This window comes from Salvelinus alpinus, chromosome 30, assembly GCF_045679555.1.
Source record: "Salvelinus alpinus chromosome 30, SLU_Salpinus.1, whole genome shotgun sequence".
Lineage (NCBI taxonomy): Eukaryota > Metazoa > Chordata > Actinopteri > Salmoniformes > Salmonidae > Salvelinus > Salvelinus alpinus.
In genome coordinates, this window is record NC_092115.1 from 11,289,378 (window position 1) to 11,310,083 (window position 20,706).

Consider the following 20,706-nt stretch of genomic DNA (forward strand, 5'->3'; position numbering starts at 1 on the left):
GTGAGGTGCTTTTAGTTTTACGACGTATTTGGAAAATTGGATTCTAGCGGCACCCTGGAAACGTCCGAGTGAATATAATACAACGCATTAGTTGGTTTTACCAACACAGTTGAACAAACATGAATTCTATTGTAACGACTTGTCCTAAAGTTTCTCTTTCCAATGGCCTGCAAATTCCAATTCTTGGACTGGGTAAGATAAAAAACAAACAAATCTATGATAACAATGTTCAAAGCTTCCTTTATTTTATATCACGTGCAACCTTTTTAAAGAGAAATGTAAATGGTATTTGCATAAGGTGACGATTTTGCAACAATGTTTACTACTGTGCTCAGGAGGAGTCAGTTAATCCATATATATATGTGTATATATATATATATATATATATATATATATATATATATATGTGTATGTGTATATATATATATATATATACACCGAATGGAATTACTCGGATGAATTTCTGCTGAAACATCACCACATTGTGTCAAACTAGCCTACGTAGAGGACTGACTGTTCTAGCATGAATTCCATCAAGAACACAACCTCAAACTTTTGAACTGAATATGAAAACACCACAGACCAGTGTGAAAGTAGTGGGCTTCTCAATAGTGGCTAACCAAAAGGTTTTGTAGATCAGTAATCAGTGTGAATGAAGAGACACCGTATCAGTAGTCCACAGAGGCATCCTCTCTGCTCTGTGAAAGAGCTGGACTGGTGAAAGCAAACATCTAGTAGGTAGCCCTATCCTTCAAATTGCTTTCATCTTATGTTGTTATAGGAGTGCAGATGAAGGAGAAGATTCTGAGAGGGAACCATCTCAGACTATTGAGATGGCCCCATTGAAAGGAAGAAGTTTGAAATTCATACCAGAAATACTAAAATCAGGGAAAGTTTGAAATTCATACCAGAAATTCTAAAATCAGGGAAAGTTTGAAATTCATACCAGAAATACTAAAATCAGGGAAAGTTTTAAATTCATACCAGAAATTCTAAAATCAGGGAAAGTTTGAAATTCATACCAGAAATTCTAAATCAGGGAAAGTGATGTATCTTTCTTTTCTTCCCAAGGAACATCGCATGACGGCGGGTATTCACATGACGCCGTGTTGTACGCACTCCGCGAGTGTGGCGTGCGGCACATCGACACAGCGAAGCGTTACGGCTGTGAGGAGCAGCTGAGTAAAGCCGTGCAGGAGAGCGGAGTACCGCGGCAAGACCTATGGCTTACAACCAAACTGTGGCCCGGAGAATACGGCTATACCGCTGCCAAAAAGGCCTGCCGCGACTCGTGTTCCCGCCTAGGGGTGGAATACCTTGGTAAGGCTCAAGACAATATGGTGCGAGTACTTTTTACTTATCTGATAGATAAAAAGTATTCAGTCCTTTTTGATCTAATATATAAGGGAAACATATTCAGACTTTATTGAACCAGGTCAATTGAAAACCGGTTCTCATTTGCAAGAGACAACGTCCACAACAAGATTATCTCCCACTACTCATACCAAAGCTTGTCCACTATAGGTAAAAAAGAAAAAATGCTTTTCACTCTCACTCACCTTGGTGGAACGTCTACTGTCTCCCTTCTCCTTGGCGTGGTGGAATGTCTCCCTTCTCCTTGGTGTAGTGGAATGTCTCCCTTCTCCTTGCTCTCCCTCTAATTGTATCAATCCTCTTTTTTCCCCTTATACCACCCCACTCACTCCCGTCTCTCTCCCTTTCCCACTCTTTCACTCTCCCCTCCTCTCTCACCCCCCAGATTTGTACCTGATGCACTGGCCAGATGCCATGGTCCCAGGAAGGTCCAATAGGGAGGTCAGGGTGGAGACCTGGAGGGCCTTGGAGGAGCTGTATAATGAAGGTGACACAGAACATTATTTCTTATAGTCACACACCGTGCTATAAGCCTATAGGATTCTTATCAAGAGCCTTCTGTTTCTGTCTCGGTGAACGCGAGGCAGGGGTGTGTCGTGCCATCGGCGTGAGTAACTTCCTCGTCTCCCACCTGAAGGAGCTGAAGGAGGACTGTAGTGTGGTGCCTCACGTCAACCAGGTGAGTGATGCATTGGGCTGCGTTTCATTCCACAGTCTTTCCTGGCCTAGTTCACTCCCTGAAGGATCTGAAGGGACTGGATGGGTGATTGCAACATGGATGAAACGAGTTGTAGCTTCCTGTCCAGTGATCACCTAGTCATCTTAGATCCGTGACGGGGACTGAATGAGGGCAGAGGGTAGGCGATTGATATTTGGAATGGAATGCGGCCAGTGTGTCTGTGGGACATGACCCATTACCTACATTGGCCCTTCAGTTATAAGCGACAGGAAAGGACAGACCGAGTGATGTCCCTTTCCCACCTCTCAGGTGGAGTACCACCCGTTCCAGCAGCCAGAGGAGCTGGTGGAGTACTGTCGCAAGGAGGGCATCGTGTTCGAGGGCTATTGTCCCCTGGCCAAGGGTCAAGCTCTCAGCCACCCCACCATCCTCCAGCTGGCACACAAGTATGCCCGCACGCCTTCTCAGATCTGCATCCGGTGGAGCGTACAGGTACCGCCAACTCTGATGCCCACCTACAGTGCCTTCAGAATGTATTCACTTTCCACATGTTGGTTGTTACAGCCTGAATTCAACATTTATTACATTTAGATTTTGTGTCACTGATCTACAATACCACGTGATGTCAGTGGAATTCAGTGTCAGTGTGTGGGTAAAATCACTGGGGAAGCCAAGCCATTAAAAAAAAGCCATATTACAACCTACAGTGGGGAGAACAAGTATTTGATACACTGCCGATTTTGCAGGTTTTCCTACTTACAAAGCATGTAGAGGTCTGTAATTTTTATCATAGGTACACTTCAACTGTGAGAGACGGAATCTAAAACAAAAATCCAGAAAATCACATTGTATGATTTTTAAGTAATTAATTTGCATTTTATTGCATGACATAAGTATTTGATACATCAGAAAAGCAGAACTTAATATTTGGTACAGAAACCTTTGTTTGCAATTACAGAGATAATACGTTTCCTGTAGTTCTTGACCAGGTTTGCACACACTGCAGCAGGGATTTTGGCCCACTCCTCCATACAGACCTTCTCCAGATCCTTCAGGTTTCGGGGCTGTCGCTGGGCAATACGGACTTTCAGCTCCCTCCAAAGATTTTCTATTGGGTTCAGGTCTGGAGACTGGCTAGGCCACTCCAGGACCTTGAGATGCTTCTTACGGAGCCACTCCTTAGTTGCCCTGGCTGTGTGTTTCGGGTCGTTGTCATGCTGGAAGACCCAGCCACGACCCATCTTCAATGCTCTTACTGAGGGAAGGAGGTTGTTGGCCAAGATCTCGCGATACATGGCCCCATCCATCCTCCCCTCAATACGGTGCAGTCGTCCTGTCCCCTTTACAGAAAAGCATCCCCAAAGAATGATGTTTCCACCTCCATGCTTCACGGTTGGGATGGTGATCTTGGGGTTGTACTCATCCTTCTTCTTCCTCCAAACACGGCGAGGGAAGTTTAGACCAAAAAGCTCTATTTTTGTCTCAACAGACCACATGACCTTCTCCCATTCCTCCTCTGGATCATCCAGATGGTCATTGGCAAACTTCAGACGGGCCTGGACATGCGCTGGCTTGACCAGGGGGACCTTGCGTGCGCTGCAGGATTTTAATCCATGACGGCGTAGTGTGTTACTAATGGTTTTCTTTGAGACTGTGGTCCCAGCTCTCTTCAGGTCATTGACCAGGTCCTGCCGTGTAGTTCTGGCTGATCCCTCACCTTCCTCATGATCATTGATGCCCCACGAGGTGAGATCTTGCATGGAGCCCCAGACCGAGGGTGATTGACCATCATCTTGAACTTCTTCCATTTTCTAATAATTGCGCCAACAGTTGTTGCCTTCTCACCAAGCTGCTTGCCTATTGTCCTGTAGCCCATCCCAGCCTTGTGCAGGTCTACAATTTAACCCTGATATCCTTACACAGCTCTCTGGTCTTGGCCATTGTGGAGAGGTTGGGGTCTGTTTGATTGAGGTTGTGGACAGGTGTCTTTTATACAGGTAACGAGTTCAAACAGGTGCAGTTAATACAGGTAATGAGTGGAGAACAGGAGGCTTCTTAAAGAAAAACTAACAGGTCTGTGAGAGCCGGAATTCTTACTGGTTGGTAGGTGATCAAATACTTATGTCATGCAATAAAATGCAAATGAATTACTTAAAAATCATACAATGTGATTTTCTGGATTTTTGTTTTAGATTCCGTCTCTCACAGTTGAAGTGTACCTATGATAAAAATTACAGACCTCTACATGCTTTGTAAGTAGGAACACCTGCAATATCGGCAGTGTATCAAATACTTGTTCTCCCCACTGTACGTGTTGAGATAATTGCGTAATTTGCTCCGTTACCTGTTAGTTCATATGCCTTGCGACCGTGATATATAGGCCTCAAGGCCGAGACAATAAGAAGACCGTGGCAGAATAAATTCAACCACACCTTTTTCTTTTATCACAAAACCTGATAGCAACCTCTGTCTAGTGAAGTCCACGATGAGCATTGCATGTAACAGACAGTTACATGACCTAGACACAGTGTTTCACAATCCCTGGTCCTCCAGTAGCTCCAACAGTACACAGTTTTGTTATAGCCCTTGACAAACATACCTCATTCAAGTCATTGAGGGCTTGATGATTAGTTGACAAGTTGAATCAAGTGTGCTTGTCTTTGGCCAACACTGAGAATGAAGTAAAACCACAAGGCCAAATTCCAATCTCCATCAATGGCTGATTTAGGAAAGGGCCAATTTTAGCTAGCTAGACACCGGATGACAACGAGATAACAAATCCTAATTGCTAAATTGTCCCATAAATATAGTCAATAAAATAAAATAAAACGTAATTTAATATTGATTTATTGAAAGCGTAATATCAACTGGTTACATTATATGATGGAACACAATCTTCATAAAGGCTGTATCCTCAGCGGTGGCGCTTGTAGAAACCTATGGCTGTGTAATGGCATAGTTTTGTTTATTTAACAGACAAGACGCTTTTATTTCCCCTGAGTCCCTTATCACAGTCAAGACATACCTATTTTATAGTAAAAATCATGATGTAATATAACAGAATAAAATGGAACAGAATATTTTCCCAATATAGAAAAAGTTTCCAGTGTGAAGTGATGCGCATCTCAGATCTAGAGCAGTTATTCTCAAAGAGCATACGGGGGCTCAATTTGGCGAGTTGAAATAGAACAAAAATTCAGGGTTATAAACCAAAATCAGTCTCCTTTTCAATATACAGATGTTTGATTTAGTTTCCTGCCTGTTCTTTCTAAATGGTCAATTCCACATTTGAATACTGCCTGGTGATGAATTACAGCCACAACATCTGTTTGTTGAGTAGGGCACAGGCTTAATGATTCTGATGAAAATATTTATGTCTTTAGCAAACTGTTTTTGCATATTTTCAGTGTGGAACCTGTCTCTGTTTAAGGGGGGGGGGTTATAACCAATTCTATATGGCACTAGCAGTTTGCAAAGTAGCCTAAGCGGAATATTTTAAGCAATACAATTATTGCAAAACTGCAGCTTTTTGTTGGAACACATATTTTCCCAACTTCAATCAACCAGTCCATTTTGGGTCCTCATTTGGCAAGGAATGTAGCTTGTGTATCCCATCAGTTACACTGAACAAAAATGTAAGCGCAACATGTAAAGTGTTGGTCCCATGTTTCACAAGCTGAAATAAAAGATCCCAGAAATGTTCCATATGCAGAAAAAGCTTATTTCTCTTTGCCAAGATAATCCATCCACCTGACAGGTGTGGCATATCAATATGCTGATTAAACAGTATGATCATTACACAGGTGCACCTTGTGCTGGGGACAATAAGGCCACTCTAAAATGTGCAGTTGTGTCACATAACACAATGCCACAGATGTGTCAAGTTTTGAGGGAGCGTGCAATTTGCATGCTGACTGCAGGAATGTCCGCCAGAGAATGGAGTGTTCATTTATATACCATAAGCCGCCTCCAACGTAAAAAAAGAAGAAAGAATTTAGCAGTACATCCAACCGGCCTCACAACCGCAGACCACATTCATATAGCGTTGTGTGGGCGAGCGGTTTGCTGATGTCAACGTTGTGAACAGAGTGCCCCATGGTGGCGGTGGGGTTATGGTATGGGCAGGAATAAGCTACGGACATTGAACACAATTGCATTTTTTGCAATGGCAGTTTGAATGCATAGAGATACTGTGACGAGATCCTGAGGCCCATTGTCGCGCTGTTCATCCACCGCCATCACCTCATGTTTCAGCATGATAATGCACAGCCCCATGTCTCATGGATCTGTATACAATTCCTGGATGCTGCAAATGTCCCAGTTCTTCCATGGCCTGCATACTCACCAGACAAGTCACCCATTGATCATGTTTGGAATGCTCTGGATCAACGTTTACGACAGTGTGTTCCAGTTCCCGACAATATCCAGCAACTTCACACAGCCATTGAAGAGGAGTGGGTCAACATTCCACAGGCCACAATCAACAGCCTGATCAACTCGATGGGAAGGAGATGTGTCATGCTGCATGGAGCAAATAGTGGTCACAGCAGATGGTTTTCTAATCCACACCCTACTTTTTCTTTAAGGTATCTGTGACCAAAATATGCTTATTTGTATTCCCAGTCATGTGAAATTCGTAGATTAGGGCCTAATGAATATATTTAAATTGACTGATTTCCTTATATGAACTGTAACTCAGTAAAATCTTCGAAATTGTTGCAGTTTACGTTTATATTTTTGTTCAGTTTAGATACGTTTTTCTAGGCATGTAATTCTGTAGGCCTAACGGAAGCTTGTGTGCTCACTCAGGACACGTGTAGAGAGAGCGGTCAGAGGGGAAAGGGAATTTGGGGAGAAGAACTGCGTGATGCTTGGCTTGGTTTCTTTTTTTCTTGTTGTGCTCCGCAACTGCACATGTAGGCCCACAAATGGAAGACTAGAGTCAAAGCTTCTTTTGTCTTCAAGACAAAATATACAGTATATCAATTTTGTTCAGGGACAAAATGTCACTTGCCCATTTGGGCAGCCAGCCACCAAATACTTTTACCGTATTTGAAAAGTATTTTTACGTCCGTCGAGATTCATACCTATCTCTAACTCCGACATGGATTTTTGGGGGGTTTTGAAGTGCTGTCACAGTGTCACCATGAACACTCCGTAGTAATATTTGATGCAACGAGGGTAGAAATGGCTTATTTGGTCGATATTACTTACCAAGTAAAGCAGAGCTGTTTTATCAAAAGGTACAAATATCCTTTTGCGCATAGGCGCATCCAGACACAGCTTGGCTACATTGTAACCGCAAAGCGTATGGGGCTCAGCCAGGACTGTTCATTTTGTGACAGACTTAAAACATTTTAATAATGTGGTTTAACCGATTTGATCTTGGGAAAATAGATAAAAAATTTTTTTTGCAGAATGGTGTTAAATACTTGTAAACGGCTTGGGGAGAAAAATACATTCTCATAGATTTAATCATGTAATAGTAGCTACTGGACATTCAGTTTTCTGCAAAGGTGTAGGCTGATGGAAGGCTACTCCGAGTCAGTGCGAGAATCTCAATTGCATACTCCAAGTCCTCCCTCCTTCTAAAAACCCATTAGATTAGTTTAGTCACGTGCACAAGGTCGCAGATGTAGTTGCAGTGCACAGTGAAATTCTTAAGCTATGAGCTCAGTTGGAGTGAAAGCAGGGGGAGCAGATAGCTGACTAGTGGTGGCTATTGGCCAGTCTGTTCAGATTTAGCCATGATGCTCCTGTACTGCCCGCATCTGAGTGATGGAAGCGTGGAGAACCGGCTGAGGCCCCTGATGTTCTTCTTGGCCTTCCTGCGACACCTGGTGTTGTATATGTCCTGGAGAGCAGGCAGTGTGCACCCAAAGAGGCGTTTTAGCTGAGCGTACCACCCTCTGTAGTGCCTTGAGGTTAGCGGCGGTGGAGTTGCCGTACAAGGCTGTGATGCAGCCCGACAGAATGCCCTGATGGTGCTCCTGTAGAACACTGTGAAGGCCCTCGGGGACAGGACACATTTCTTCAGCCTCCTGAGGTTGAAGAGTTGCTGTCGTGCCTTCTTCACCACGGTGTCTGTGTGGTTTGACCATTTCAGCTCCTCAGAGATGTGTACCCCGATGAACTTGACGTTTTTGACTGTCTCCACGGCGGCCCCAGCATGGTTCTTCCTGAAGTCAACAATCAGCTCCATTGTTTTGTTGAGGGAGAGGTCGTTTACCTGGCACCAAGCCATCAGAGAGCCTACTGCCTTCCTGTAGGTGGTCTCGTCGCTGTTGGTAATCGGGCCTACTACTGTCGTGTCGTCAGCAAACTTGATGATGGAGTTGTAATTCTGTAAAGTCACGGAGTGGTGGGTATACAGGGAGTACAGGAGGGGCCTGAGGACACCCTTGTGAGGCCCCTGTGTTGAGGATCAGTGTGGAGGTGGTAATGTTGCCTACCTTCACCACCTGGGGGGGTGGCCCGTCAGGAAGTCCAGGACCCCTGTTGCATAGGGAGGTGTTCAGGGCCGTGAGCTTAGAGGGCACTATGGTATTGAAGGCCGAGCTGTAGTCAATGAATAGCATTCTCACATACGCATTCCTCTTCTCCAGGTGGGTGAGGGCAGTGTGCAGTGGCGATTGTGTCATCCGTGGATCTGTCGGGCGGTAGGCGAATTGGAGAGGGCGAGTGTGTCAGGAAGGGACGTGATGTGGTCTTTGACTAGCCTCTGGAAGCACTTCCTGATGACGGAAGTGAGTGCTACGGGTCGTAGCACTCACTTCCGGCTTAAGCAGACGTGTCCCCCTGCTTAAGCCAGTACATGTCCAGGCCCGTCTGAAGTTTGCTAGAGAGCATTTGGATGATCCAGAAGAAGATTGGGAGAATGTCATATGGTCAGATGAAACCAAAATCTAACTTTTTGGTAAAAACTCAACTCGTCGTGTTTGGAGGACAAAGAATGCTGAGTTGCATCCAAAGAACACCATACCTACTGTGAAGCATGGGGGTGGAAACATCATACTTTGGGGCTGTTTTTCTGCAAAGGGACCAGGACGACTGATCCGTGTAAAGGAAAGAATGAATGGGGCCATGTATCGTGAGATTTTGAGTGAAAACCTCCATCAGCAAGGGCATTGAAGATGAAACGTGGCTGGGTCTTTCAGCATGACAATGATCCCAAACACACCGCCCGGGCAACGAAGGAGTGGCTTCGTAAGAAGCATTTCAAGGTCCTGGAGTGGCCTAGCCAGTCTCCAGATCTCAACCCCATAGAAAATCTTTGGAGGGAGTTGAAAGTCCGTGTTGCCCAGCAACAGCCCCAAAACATCACTGCTCTAGAGGAGATCTGCATGGAGGAATGGGCCAAAATACCAGCAACAGTGTGTGAAAACCTTGTGAAGACTTACAGAAAACGTTTGACCTCTGTCATTGCCAACAAAGGGTATATAACAAAGTATTGAGATAAACTTTTGTTATTGACCAAATACTTATTTTCCACCATAATTTGCAAATAAATTCATTAAAAATCCTACAATGTGATATTCTGGATTCTTTTCTTCTCATTTTGTCTGTCATAGTTGAAGTGTACCTATGATGAAAATTACAAGCCTCTCATCTTTTTAAGTGGGAGAACTTGCACAATTGGTGGCTGACTAAATACTTTTTTGCCCCAATGTATATTAAATTGACATTTTTTTTTTTTATACAAACTTAGCCGAAAAATATTTCTAATTATTGAAAATGACAAATTACCCAATGGATCATGATACTTTTCTAGTAAAAAAGTGGGGGTGCAAAAACACGTTTGCTTCATTGCTCAGGCGCCTATGCGACTGGATATGATTGGTAAGGGGATGTTTGAGAGTGAAAGTTCCATACAGTTACTCATTCTTATGAAAAGGGTATTCCTTATTACACTGTCATAATTATACACTTACATTAAGACACTGAAAATGTAAATCTTTAATGGCGTGCTTTGTCCCCCTTCCCTCTCAGAATGGAGTTGTCACCATTCCCAAGTCCACCAAAAACGAGAGGATCCTGGAAAACTGTCAAGTGAGTTGGATTTATTTACAAGACAGAAGGGAATTGTGTGCATGTTTTAGTTGAGTTCTGTTTGAGCATGTGTTGAAGTAGATCTAGATCAATCTAATATTAAAAAGACAGTTCGGTCTAACTTTGCATTGAAATAGGCTCTAAGAGAACCCCATTGTTTTGGGGTAATCAATGCCAACTTGAGTCTGTGAAGGATGAAAAGGGACATTTGGGTGTACTGTTATTTTAAGACTCAAATGTCAAATGATAATCACAAGCTCAAGAATGGATCCTGTCAGAGTCCTGCCCCAGCTAAAAGGACACGTATCAAACCACCATGTTTGTCCACTCAACTTCCACCCCTCCCCCCTGCTGGTCCTGGCTCCTCCCACTCCTAGGTCTTTGGGTTCCAACTGGAGGGGAAAGACATGGCGGCACTGGGCAGTTTGCATGATGGGAGACACGTGAGCTGGGATCCCACATGTGTGGAGTGACACAGGTGCAGCATGTGTTCACCATCACTGCTTCTCACAAGCATGCCTTGCCTCTATGGATAGAAGAGTAAAGAGCTGAAGCTCTGCTAACTTTATTTAGTAACTAAATCATTCTCAGCCACTCTTTCACATCCCCCCCCACTCTTCCTTTCTGGTATTTTTCCCTGGCTTGCAGTCTTCCACCCTACAAAATGTATCCCTGATTCAGGATCTTTGATTATCATTAATCATATTTGCATACAACGTATTCGCTTTTCTCATTTTGCTTCACAAACCCTTTCATCTGATTTCATGTGTATATTTGGCTGCCCCTATATCTTGGCTCGCTTTTAGTTGGTGTGTATGTACTCTGTTCAGTATGTGAATGGCTGCTTAGTTAGAGGTAACTAAGTAGAAAATGAATGGCCGTGTCTCAATTTAAAATACCATTGAGATCTGGGGAGGACTGTTTTCTCTGAGAGTGATGTCACTCATAAGTGTTGTCTCCTCAGGTCTTTGGGTTCTCCCTCTCAGATGAGGACGTGGATCACGTCAGGAGACTCCACAGTGACATGAAGCTCATTCATCTCAGCTACCCACTCTGGAAAGGATTAACATCTTAAAATACAAAACAGAACTTTTAGAAATTAGATCTGTGTGTGTTTATGGCTGTGAATAGAAATGGTGGGTGACTCTGGTGCTTCAACCAGATTTGTGAAGCCATAGTTGCTGCTAGCCTCACCCAACTGCCTTAATGAGATATTAGTGCCTATCCTCCTAATCGATGTGACTGGTAGGATACTTGTTAACATCATTGATTTATATAAATCAGCCATTACTGTATGCCTAGACACAACATTGCCTTAATCCACTGGCTCTTAAAGAATTAGGTCACCCAAATGGTTAATGGGATTTTAGGGAGGCTATGCTCCTTAGATCAATGACATTTTTGTACTCAACTATTGCTAATGCTAAACTGGAGCAAAGTTAACAAAATATTCCTTCTGGGAATATCGAGGTTAAGATTATTTTAATTGTAAAAAAGGATCCTTCCTCCGGAATATTGTAATTCATCGATCATGTCATTGGTTAAATTAATTTTAATAAATACTTTGAGGGGAACACGGAGTTCATCTCAATTTATCAGTTGCTTTTATCATTTTATTCTCAAGGTACCGTATACTCTGAGAAACACATTCAGAATTGAACCAGAAGGGCATTATAAAATCATGAACACTGCATGGATTATTTTTCTTGAGGTGTAAGTGAACAAAAACATCCTGAACTTAAAGAAATATATATAGGTTGCTCACATGGGTAAAAACTTTATAGCTAAACATAGCTGGGTATGCCATGGTGATCTTTGAATAAGATCAGCTGAAGGAGAAACAAAGGGGGAGGACAACCGCCACGCGTAATAATTGCACCGTTTATTTTTAACATACATTTGCCATTTATAAAGGATTTTCACAATGGGCTGTTGTGCTAATCAATTCTTAGTGAGAAAAAAAAATCATACTGCATTTGAGATTTTCTTTAACATGTACATTCAAAAGAGAATAAAATGTTCAAAGTGACCTTACTGTAGCAAAAGGTGAAGGCTACAGTCTGGATTAGAATTTACACCTAGTTACGAGCTAGTAACGTGGTGAATCTTGACGAATGAAATCGAACACTTAAACGTGTACATCGATAAAAGTGACTGACCCTCGAGCACCTCAAATTAATCCAAGTATTCACTAACGCATACAACTTGGGGAGTAACAAAAAAACGATTTCAAATCTCTACTTGGGTATTCAAACCTCAAAGAAACATTCTACAAACTATATTAAAAAGAAATGGGAGGAGGAACTTAACATTGAAATAACTGATGAAACATGGTTGAACATATTAGAGACTCAACAAAGCTCCACCAACTCAAGGTCATGGAGAGAATTCTGTTGGAAGAATGTTATACGTTTCTTCATAACACCTAAACTGACATCAAAACAGACTGGCTCACCACACCCTTGTTGGAGAGAATGCGGTCTATTGAGGGCGGACCACTATCTTTTGGTCCTGCCCCGCAATCGAAACTTACTGGGGAGAAATAAGATCTAACATTGGAAAAATAATGGGATTTGACATAGAACAAACATTCCTTTCTTTGTACTTGGTTGAAATACCAGATAACTTAAACAATAGAGAAAAGTACCTCTTGAAGATCCTACTGGCAGCCAGTAAAAAGGCTATCACTGGGAGAGAGGTCAGGGATACTGGGAGAAATGGGTTTCATACTTGGAAAAGGTCTAATTCAAAGATGCTAATGTAACTAATATGATGATGAAGGTATGAAGTGCACTGTAACTGCTAGATAATTTTTGTTCTTTTATTTGTACTTTCTTTGTGTTCCTACAATAAAAACAAAGTATAAAAAATAAAAAAAAATACATCCTGGGAGTCAAAGACAACTAAGAACACGAAGCCAACTGATGTTTTCTCAACAAAAGTTTCAGTTGAAAAGTCTTCCCACAAGCCAAACACTTATGAGGCCTCTCCCCTGTGTGAGTTAAAATGTGTACTTTTAGTTGCGACTTAATGCGACAGCGTACTTTACAGAGAGGGCACGCAAATGGACGTTCTCCTGTATGACTCTGTTGATGGGCCTTCAGATTACCCTTCGAAGAACATCTTTTGCCACAATCTGGGCAAGAGAATGGTCGTTCTCCTGTGTGTACACGTGTGTGTACTTTCAATGCATACTTAGTTCTGAAATCCTTACCACATGCATCACATAGATGAGGTCTGTCAATATGCGAACGAACATGGATGTATAATTTATATTGTTTAACAAACATCTTGCCGCAAAACCTACATGTGAACCCTTCCCCTGTGTGACATAGCATGTGTGTTTCCAGTTTATTTTCGCTCGTGAACCATTCCTGACAACGGGGGCAAGAGAAGACCGGTTTCACTTCTGTAGGAGCATTCTCATGTACAACCAGATTACGGTGCATTGACCCACAACCTGTTTTCCTGGCCTGATGTCTCGTCAAGTCGAAAGCTCGACCAAAGCTCCTTGAACATATGGCGCATGTGTGGGGTCCCTGACCCTGTGAGTGACGTCTTCGATGTTGAAGCAAGCTTGCCCTGTTAAAGAATGTCTTATAGCACACCAGACATGTTCTAGAATTTAAAATCACGCCAGTGGGAGGAGCTTTGGAAGTTGTTGGGTTCTCGGATGACGTGCTTTGGCTCTGGGGAATCTCTGTCCCATTCTCCCTTGGAACCAGAGAACTGCTTCTGTCCGCTGGATCAACCTCCTCTGGATGCTGGTTTGGATCAACCTCCTCCGGATGCTGGTTTGGATCAACCTCTGGATGCTGGTTTGGATCAACCTCCTCTGGATGCTGGTTTGGATCAACTGCCTCGCTCCAGTCTTGCTGTCCTCTCTGAAAGTTAATCTCACACTCCTTTGGCTGGCATTGCTGCAAGTCATTTGAGTAGTCAACAACTATGTTGCAGGACTGCGGGATCGCCATCTCGTTTTCTGCTGCAACTAGTGGCCTATCTGTCTGGTGTCTAAGGTTCACTTCCTGACTTATCTTTAAGTGCTCAGGTGTGGATTGAGAGGTCCTATTCCTGCACCCCGGACACTTTCTGGAGTCTGGAATGTTTTGACCTGAACACTTGTGTATCCGCAGATCCGATATGCTTGGGAAACTTTCCCCACAATTGATGCATGGGTAAGGATGTACATCATGTTGACATTTTAGGTGTATTCTCAAGTTCGCTGCAGTATCGAAAGTTTCATTACACAGAAGACATGTTCTGTAATTACTGGAGGACTGTATCAGAACAGGCAGAGCACTGAAGGCTGTTGCATTCTGTGGTGTAGAACTGGAGGTCTGGGGTATCACTGTACCATTTTTTACTGCAGCTATGAACTCCTGTTGGTTCCCCTCCGAACGCTCAAAGGTCACACCGCACAGAGAGCAAGGGTGGCGTTTCTTCGTCTTCAAGCACTCTTTTACATGTTTCTTCAAACTAGGATTATTCCCAAAACTTGCCTCACAGTTGTAGCACTTGTAGGGGCGCAGACCATGAACGGATTTCAGGTGCCTTCTCAGCATAAATACATTACAAAGAGTCTTGTGACACACATGGCATATTTGTCTGGCTTTGGAAGGCTGGAAGGCTTTTGGAGTGTGATGAACATAGGGACCTCTTTTGTTCCGAGGTAAAGTGTCATGGGGGTGGGATATCTCTGTCCAATCATCCTCCACAGATGTCATAGACATGTCATCCTCCTTAAAAGATGCCGTAGACATGTTGTCCTCTTCTGGTTGAGCTGCCTCCTCACACACATTCTGCTGATGTTTCTGTAAGTCCTCATGGTGTTCAAAGTCTTGTCCACACTGGGTGCACTTGTAAGGGCTCTGCTCATTGTGAGATCTCATGTGTGCCGTCAAATCCTTTGCTTCGCTGAAAGTCTTTCCACACAAGGAGCATATTTTGACACGCTTGCTTCTTATAGGCTGCCCTGAGGGAGGGGATGGGTCAGGGGCCAGAGAATACTGAGCTTGAACATCAGAGGGCTCTTCATTGATATTCCTCTCACTCTTTTGTGATATGACCTGTCCTCTTCTCTGTCCTTGGGATCCCGCTTTGTCAATCTGAAGCCTCTCTCTCCTCGGTGTTGCTGTTACCTGTGTCAGAGGTCTCTTCATATCAGTAATGTCAAGTCTGTGTAGCAGCACTTTGGGCTGACGGAGCCGACAGGAAGTAGATAAAGTAGAAATGTCCTGCACTTCATGTTGGCTGCTGTGGGCTTTTCCTTGGATTTTCAGCCCACTGTCAGTGTGAAGGTGGTGAAAAGATGTATTGTTTTTCGCTGTTGTTTTCTTGTGTCTACATGCTACCTCCAAAAAAGCAGGCTTCACCTCTTTATTCAAAGGCAACAGTTCACTCTCCATGTGTTCCAACAAAGAGGCCATCTTTGGCTCATTGTCAGATGAGACAGGACTCATACATTCCTGCTCAGGTTCTGATTGGACCTCTGGGTCAGCTTGGTCAGTGAAGGCTTCATCTATCACTAAGGAAGTGAGAGACATTGAAGCGAGGATCTGATTGTCACCGGAAGACAGAGCTAGGGACAGTTGAAGAAGAAAAGTCAATATTAAAGCCAAACATGGAAATGTTATAGGCTTTCTGATAACATTATTTCCTGTCCAAAGTCTATTTCTCCTACCATTGGTGTCTACATGTCCACATGTGTTGTTGTGGTGCTGGAGAAGGGTCTTCAAAGGCTGAGGGTGGGATACACACTGCACACACTCCTCCAAGACAGAGGGATCAGGTAGGAACCAAGATGTAGTCTAATGGGAAGAGAATGGCTTTTAAAAAGACCAATGTATCCCAATTTATATTATAACATATGCAATTGTTAAACAACATGTATGACAGTATGCTGATGAAGGTAATAAGATGTTAGCGTGGTACCTGTTGAAGGGTTGGTGCTGGAAGCAGCTTCTCCAGCCTGGAGAGGAACTCCCACACCAGAGTCTGCAGTGCGGAGTCATACTTGGGGCCAAATTCCTCTGGAAAAATATTCTAAGAAACAAGTAGAGGATATTCAGTACTTTCTGATTTAGACAATTATTTACACCTGCCTCGTAAAACAAATGACCCCTTAGTTATCAGCAGCTCCTTAGTTACAACACTGACCTGAAAGAAGTGTTCTTTCTCAACTGGGTCTTCCAGCAGAGTTTGAATCAGCTTCCGGAAAGTTAATTCTGATGCCTCCATCTCAGGATCTGAAATCTACAGCAAGTATGGATAGCTCAGTCAATAAATTCAACTAAGTAGCAGCGTTACAAGTCTTGATCTGTTACTGGGTAGTACTAACCTCCTTGTCACTATGAGTGATGATACAGGTGTTCATCCTGTTCAGGTGTGGCTGGATGGTCTCAGGGTTGGCTAGGTGATCAGAGCGACACAACTCCAGAACCAGCTGATGAAGTAAAAGTTCAATTTGTTATGAATGCAATTCAAATTGGACTGGTGGGTGGGCCAACAAAAATAGAAACAGTATATTGACATCGGGAGTGTATTCACTAGAAAGCAAATGGGCTGAAACATATGAATGTGTCCAATAAGAAAGTATTTTTTGTTGCAAAAACAAGATGGTACTTCATTCATCCCACAGAGGGGAAATTTGATTGATTGCACAAGCCAATACAGCATCAATAAATACACCATAAAAACAGACACAAAAAGCAGCAATTTATTTTGAATTTCACATTTATTTAACCAGGTAGGCTAGTTGAGAACAAGTTCTCATTTACAACTGTGACCTGGCCAAGATAAAGCAAAGCATTGTGACAAACAACAACACAGAGTTACACATAGAATAAACAAGCGTACAGTCAATAACACAATAGAAAAAAAGAAAGTCTATATACAGTGTGTGCAAATGGCGTGAGGTGGTAAGGCAATAAATAGGCCATAGTAGCGAAGTAATTACAATTTAGCAGATTAACACTGGAGTGATAGATGAGCAAGTAGAGATACTGGTGTGCAAAAGAGCAGAAAAGTAAATAAAAACAATATGGGGATGAGGTAGGTAGATTGGGTGGGCTATTTACAGATGGACTATGTACAGCTGCAGCGATCGGTTAGCTGCTCAGATAGCTGATGTTTAAATGATTATTATTAGGGTGTGTGTATATAGTCCTGTTCCACTGTATGTGCAAGAGGGTAACCTGTACAAGTGTGAGGTGTAAAATGGAAATGTGTTTTTTTGCATATCCCACTCGCCCTGAGACGCCCCTTAGGGTTAATTGCCTTGCTCATACCTAGTGGGCTTGGTGATTCGGTTACTGGCCCAAAGCCCCTAACCCACCAGGCTACCTGCCACCCGTAAGGGTTTGTGTTTAAAAAGCCTCAGAATATGGTACGGTACTACGGTGTACACACTAATGAATACACGTCGGGAGATGAGAGTTGAGGAATTCTGGCCCCTCACTCTGCAACATCTCTCACCTGTGCTCGGAGCCCCATGATGAGTTGGACTCTCTCCCTGTAACTCATCATATCAGGAACTATCTCCAACACAGTGGTGACAAACTCCTCCACCAACCCGTAGTCCATTACGTCTCTCTGCTGAACAACTTGCCATAGAGCTGCAGACACCAGCCGCAGTGGAGGAACCAACAGACGCAGAGATGATAGGGGGAGAGGGAGACCTACAGCAGACACAAATTCAGTTAGCTGGATAACAAAGATGATAGGGGGACCTACAGCAGACAAATTCGGTTAGCTGGATAACAGAGATGATAGGGAACTTCTGCAGACAAATTCAGTTATAATCTCTGTTATCCAGCTTGAGGGACCTACAGAAGGGACAAATTCACTTATTTGGAAAACAGATATTATAGGGGCAGAGAGGGACTTACAACAGGCACACATTCAGTTATTTGGATAACAGAGATGATAGGGGGACCTACTGCAGGCACACATTCAGTTATTTGGATAACAAAAACCCTGTCCTCTTTAATAACACTGTCAAGTATCCTTGTTATTCTATAGCTTCCAAAGTTTTAGCAAAGTATATATTTTTTTCTTCATATAATGTCATTCCTTGAAAACGAGCTACTATATTACATAGAAAATCAAGTGCTATTTCCATGTGAAAATGCAATTACTTTGTTCAGCTAAACAGCTACGTTTTTGTTTGTGGCACATCTTTTACAACGTGTGGCTAAACTGTCTAATAGCTAGCTAGCTACAAGTTCCTCACGTTTTTAATTCAATACACTAGCTAACTAGCCGAGAAATGTTGACAACACCAAAGAGAAGGCCACAAGCAACTATACCTTCTTCAATCAGGATATGGTGTTTTCGCATTTCGAGATTTCAGTGCCAGAATACTTGTATTCAAAATACAATTATGTGAGCTTTGTTCGTGGATGCGTTTCCTTCTTTCTTGTTTTTAACGTCACTTCCGGTATTCAAATAAGAAATCTTTAAAAGGTTTCTATACCGTCTCTGGTTTGGTTTGCACACAGTCATAAAACCCCAAAGAAGAGGAACAAGAAAAGAAAAACTGAAATTTCTAGTCACTGACATTGTTATAATAAATAAATGTAGTTAATAATTAATTAATGAGGTGAAAATTATAATGAAGACCTTTTCAGACCAATAACCACAAAAAACTGTAAAGATTCTCCAGAGAAGTTACCTATCCCAGCCACACACAGACAGTCACACATTATCTTGTGTCTTTCGTCAGCCATAGAAGAAGACAAAAGAACAGTGTAAACAAGGTGACTAAAGAACTTTTATATTTCAGTAGTCCCGGGCCTGTAGTGTGATTTAAATGTACATTTTAGTCATTTACAGGATAACTTAGGGTTAAGTGCCTTGCTCAAGGGCACATTGACAGATTTTTCACCCAGTCGGCTCAGGGACTCAAACCAGCAACCGTTCAATTACTGGCTCAACGCTGTTAACCGCTAGGGTACCTGCCGGCGAAAGTACCTTGACATCACAATGACATTGACATTTGATTATGACACTGTATGTTCATTCATACTCTGGGGCGCGTTCAGCAGGACACGTTTTGGACAGTTCAGATATAAATATGTTATATAGAACAAACATGCCTCTCCGACATGGAACAAGAAATCATGTAGGCTCTATTCATGACATTTCTATCTGCAACGTTAGAGAACCTTTGAACGTGGCCCTGATCTGTCTACTGCAGTGTTTCTTGATCCTGGTCTTGGGGACACAAAGGGGTGCACATTTTAGTTTTTTGCACTAGCAAAATATGCACCCCTTTGGGGTCCCGTGGACCAGGATTATGAAACACTGCTCTCATGTTGCCTAACTAAAGCTTTACTGTCACCTAGTGGCTGATTTAACACACACCGGTACACCCAAATCAAAGAACAATGAATAGGCCATATTCTCTTCACTGTTCTTTGATTTGAGTCAAAGGGAAAGTAAGATGTTCAACTCCAGCCCAAAAAGCTGTGCGCGCGACAATACCGCGTTTAGCAGACCAAATGGGGATTTTTGTTTTTGTATGAGAATCTACGAGTGTCGAATTTGGTCTACAACAAACAATTTAATTGCTAATTTGCTATGTGAGGCTTATTTGATTGAACAGAAGTTTCGTAATGATTAGGGTGTTAGAAATGTAATGATATAAGTGGACACACGTGGCATTCCGGCATCTTTGAGAAAAACTATTTCATATCGGAGTTGTGTCAGTTGTTCACGCACTTATCTGCTCTCTCTCTCATTGGCTAGAATGTTCCTACCTGATTTTGCCTTGTCCACCTTTGCAGACATATATTTCCATTATTAGAACCCACTGGGCACACACCTGGTGGAATCAACGTTGTTTCCGTGTCATTTGAACGAAATTACGTTGAACCAACGTGGAATAGACATTGAATTGACGTCTGTGCACAGTGGGAACGGTCAGTCAACTGTCTTGTCAATATAATTGATCATCTTTGTTTGAGTGTATGGCGTACCCTGCCCTGAACCTTAGACAATGTCACTAGTGGGCTACCACCCGGTACTCTACCTACCCTTCACCATAGAGACTCCTGCCCTATGTACATACAGCCATTGAACAAATGGTCACTTTAATAATGTTTTCATTCTGTTTTAACCACTGTAGGTTTTCACTCCAACTCCAGTTGTAACTAACCTGATTCTTATCATCAACTAGCTAATTATTAGAAATCAGGTGCGCTACATTAGGGTTGGAGCAAAAACCTACAAGAACGCTACCTCTCCAGGAACAGGGTTGGAGAGCCCTGGTCTATACACACCTCTATACTCATATACTGTCTGTACACACCTTTTCTATTCATATACTGTCTATACACACCTTTCACATACTGTACATATTTTTATTCCGGGCTCAGATATGTCTACATTTCTTGTTCTTTCTTTTTGTATTATGTGTGTATTGTTATTGTATTGCTAGATATTGCTGCATTATTGGAGCTAGAAACAAAAGCATTTCACTAAACCTGCGATAACATCTGTAAACATCTTTGTTGTTTTTACACTGCTGCTACTCGTCTATTATCTATGCATAGTCTGACTCAGTACTGGTATCCCCATACAGTATATAGCCTCGTTGTTGT

At 42.7% G+C, this 20,706-nt stretch overlaps 2 protein-coding genes across 5 annotated transcripts; one reads left to right on the forward strand and one right to left on the reverse strand.

Annotated features, from left to right (window-relative positions):
* Positions 1-2: 2 nt before the first annotated feature.
* Positions 3-11,697, forward strand: LOC139560419 (uncharacterized oxidoreductase ZK1290.5). Of its 3 annotated transcripts, none has more exons than XM_071377164.1 (8): positions 13-192; positions 1,072-1,320; positions 1,760-1,861; positions 1,962-2,053; positions 2,363-2,545; positions 10,043-10,102; positions 10,480-10,580; positions 11,067-11,697. In XM_071377164.1, exons 1-7 carry the CDS (start codon positions 120-122, stop codon positions 10,573-10,575), a joined length of 855 nt encoding a protein of 284 aa, XP_071233265.1. In that variant the 5' UTR covers positions 13-119; the 3' UTR covers positions 10,576-10,580; positions 11,067-11,697. The 3 variants fall into 3 exon arrangements, with proteins under 3 accessions (XP_071233263.1, XP_071233265.1, XP_071233264.1); XM_071377163.1 differs by lacking the exon at positions 10,480-10,580 and having other exon boundaries at positions 11,067-11,195; positions 11,231-11,358; XM_071377162.1 differs by lacking the exon at positions 10,480-10,580 and having other exon boundaries at positions 3-192.
* Positions 11,698-11,963: 266 nt separating this feature from the next.
* On the reverse strand, positions 11,964-18,541 carry LOC139560416 (gastrula zinc finger protein xFG20-1-like). Of its 2 annotated transcripts, XM_071377160.1 has the most exons (8): positions 18,412-18,525; positions 17,579-17,781; positions 16,443-16,547; positions 16,262-16,357; positions 16,037-16,147; positions 15,786-15,912; positions 13,909-15,683; positions 12,869-13,854 (listed from the first exon to the last, which is right to left on the reverse strand). In XM_071377160.1, the coding sequence occupies exons 1-8, from the start codon at positions 18,440-18,442 to the stop codon at positions 13,006-13,008; spliced, it is 3,297 nt and encodes a 1,098-aa protein (XP_071233261.1). In that variant the 5' UTR covers positions 18,443-18,525; the 3' UTR covers positions 12,869-13,005. The 2 variants fall into 2 exon arrangements, with proteins under 2 accessions (XP_071233260.1, XP_071233261.1); XM_071377159.1 differs by having other exon boundaries at positions 11,964-15,683; positions 18,412-18,541.
* Between the last annotated feature and the right edge of the window lie 2,165 nt (positions 18,542-20,706).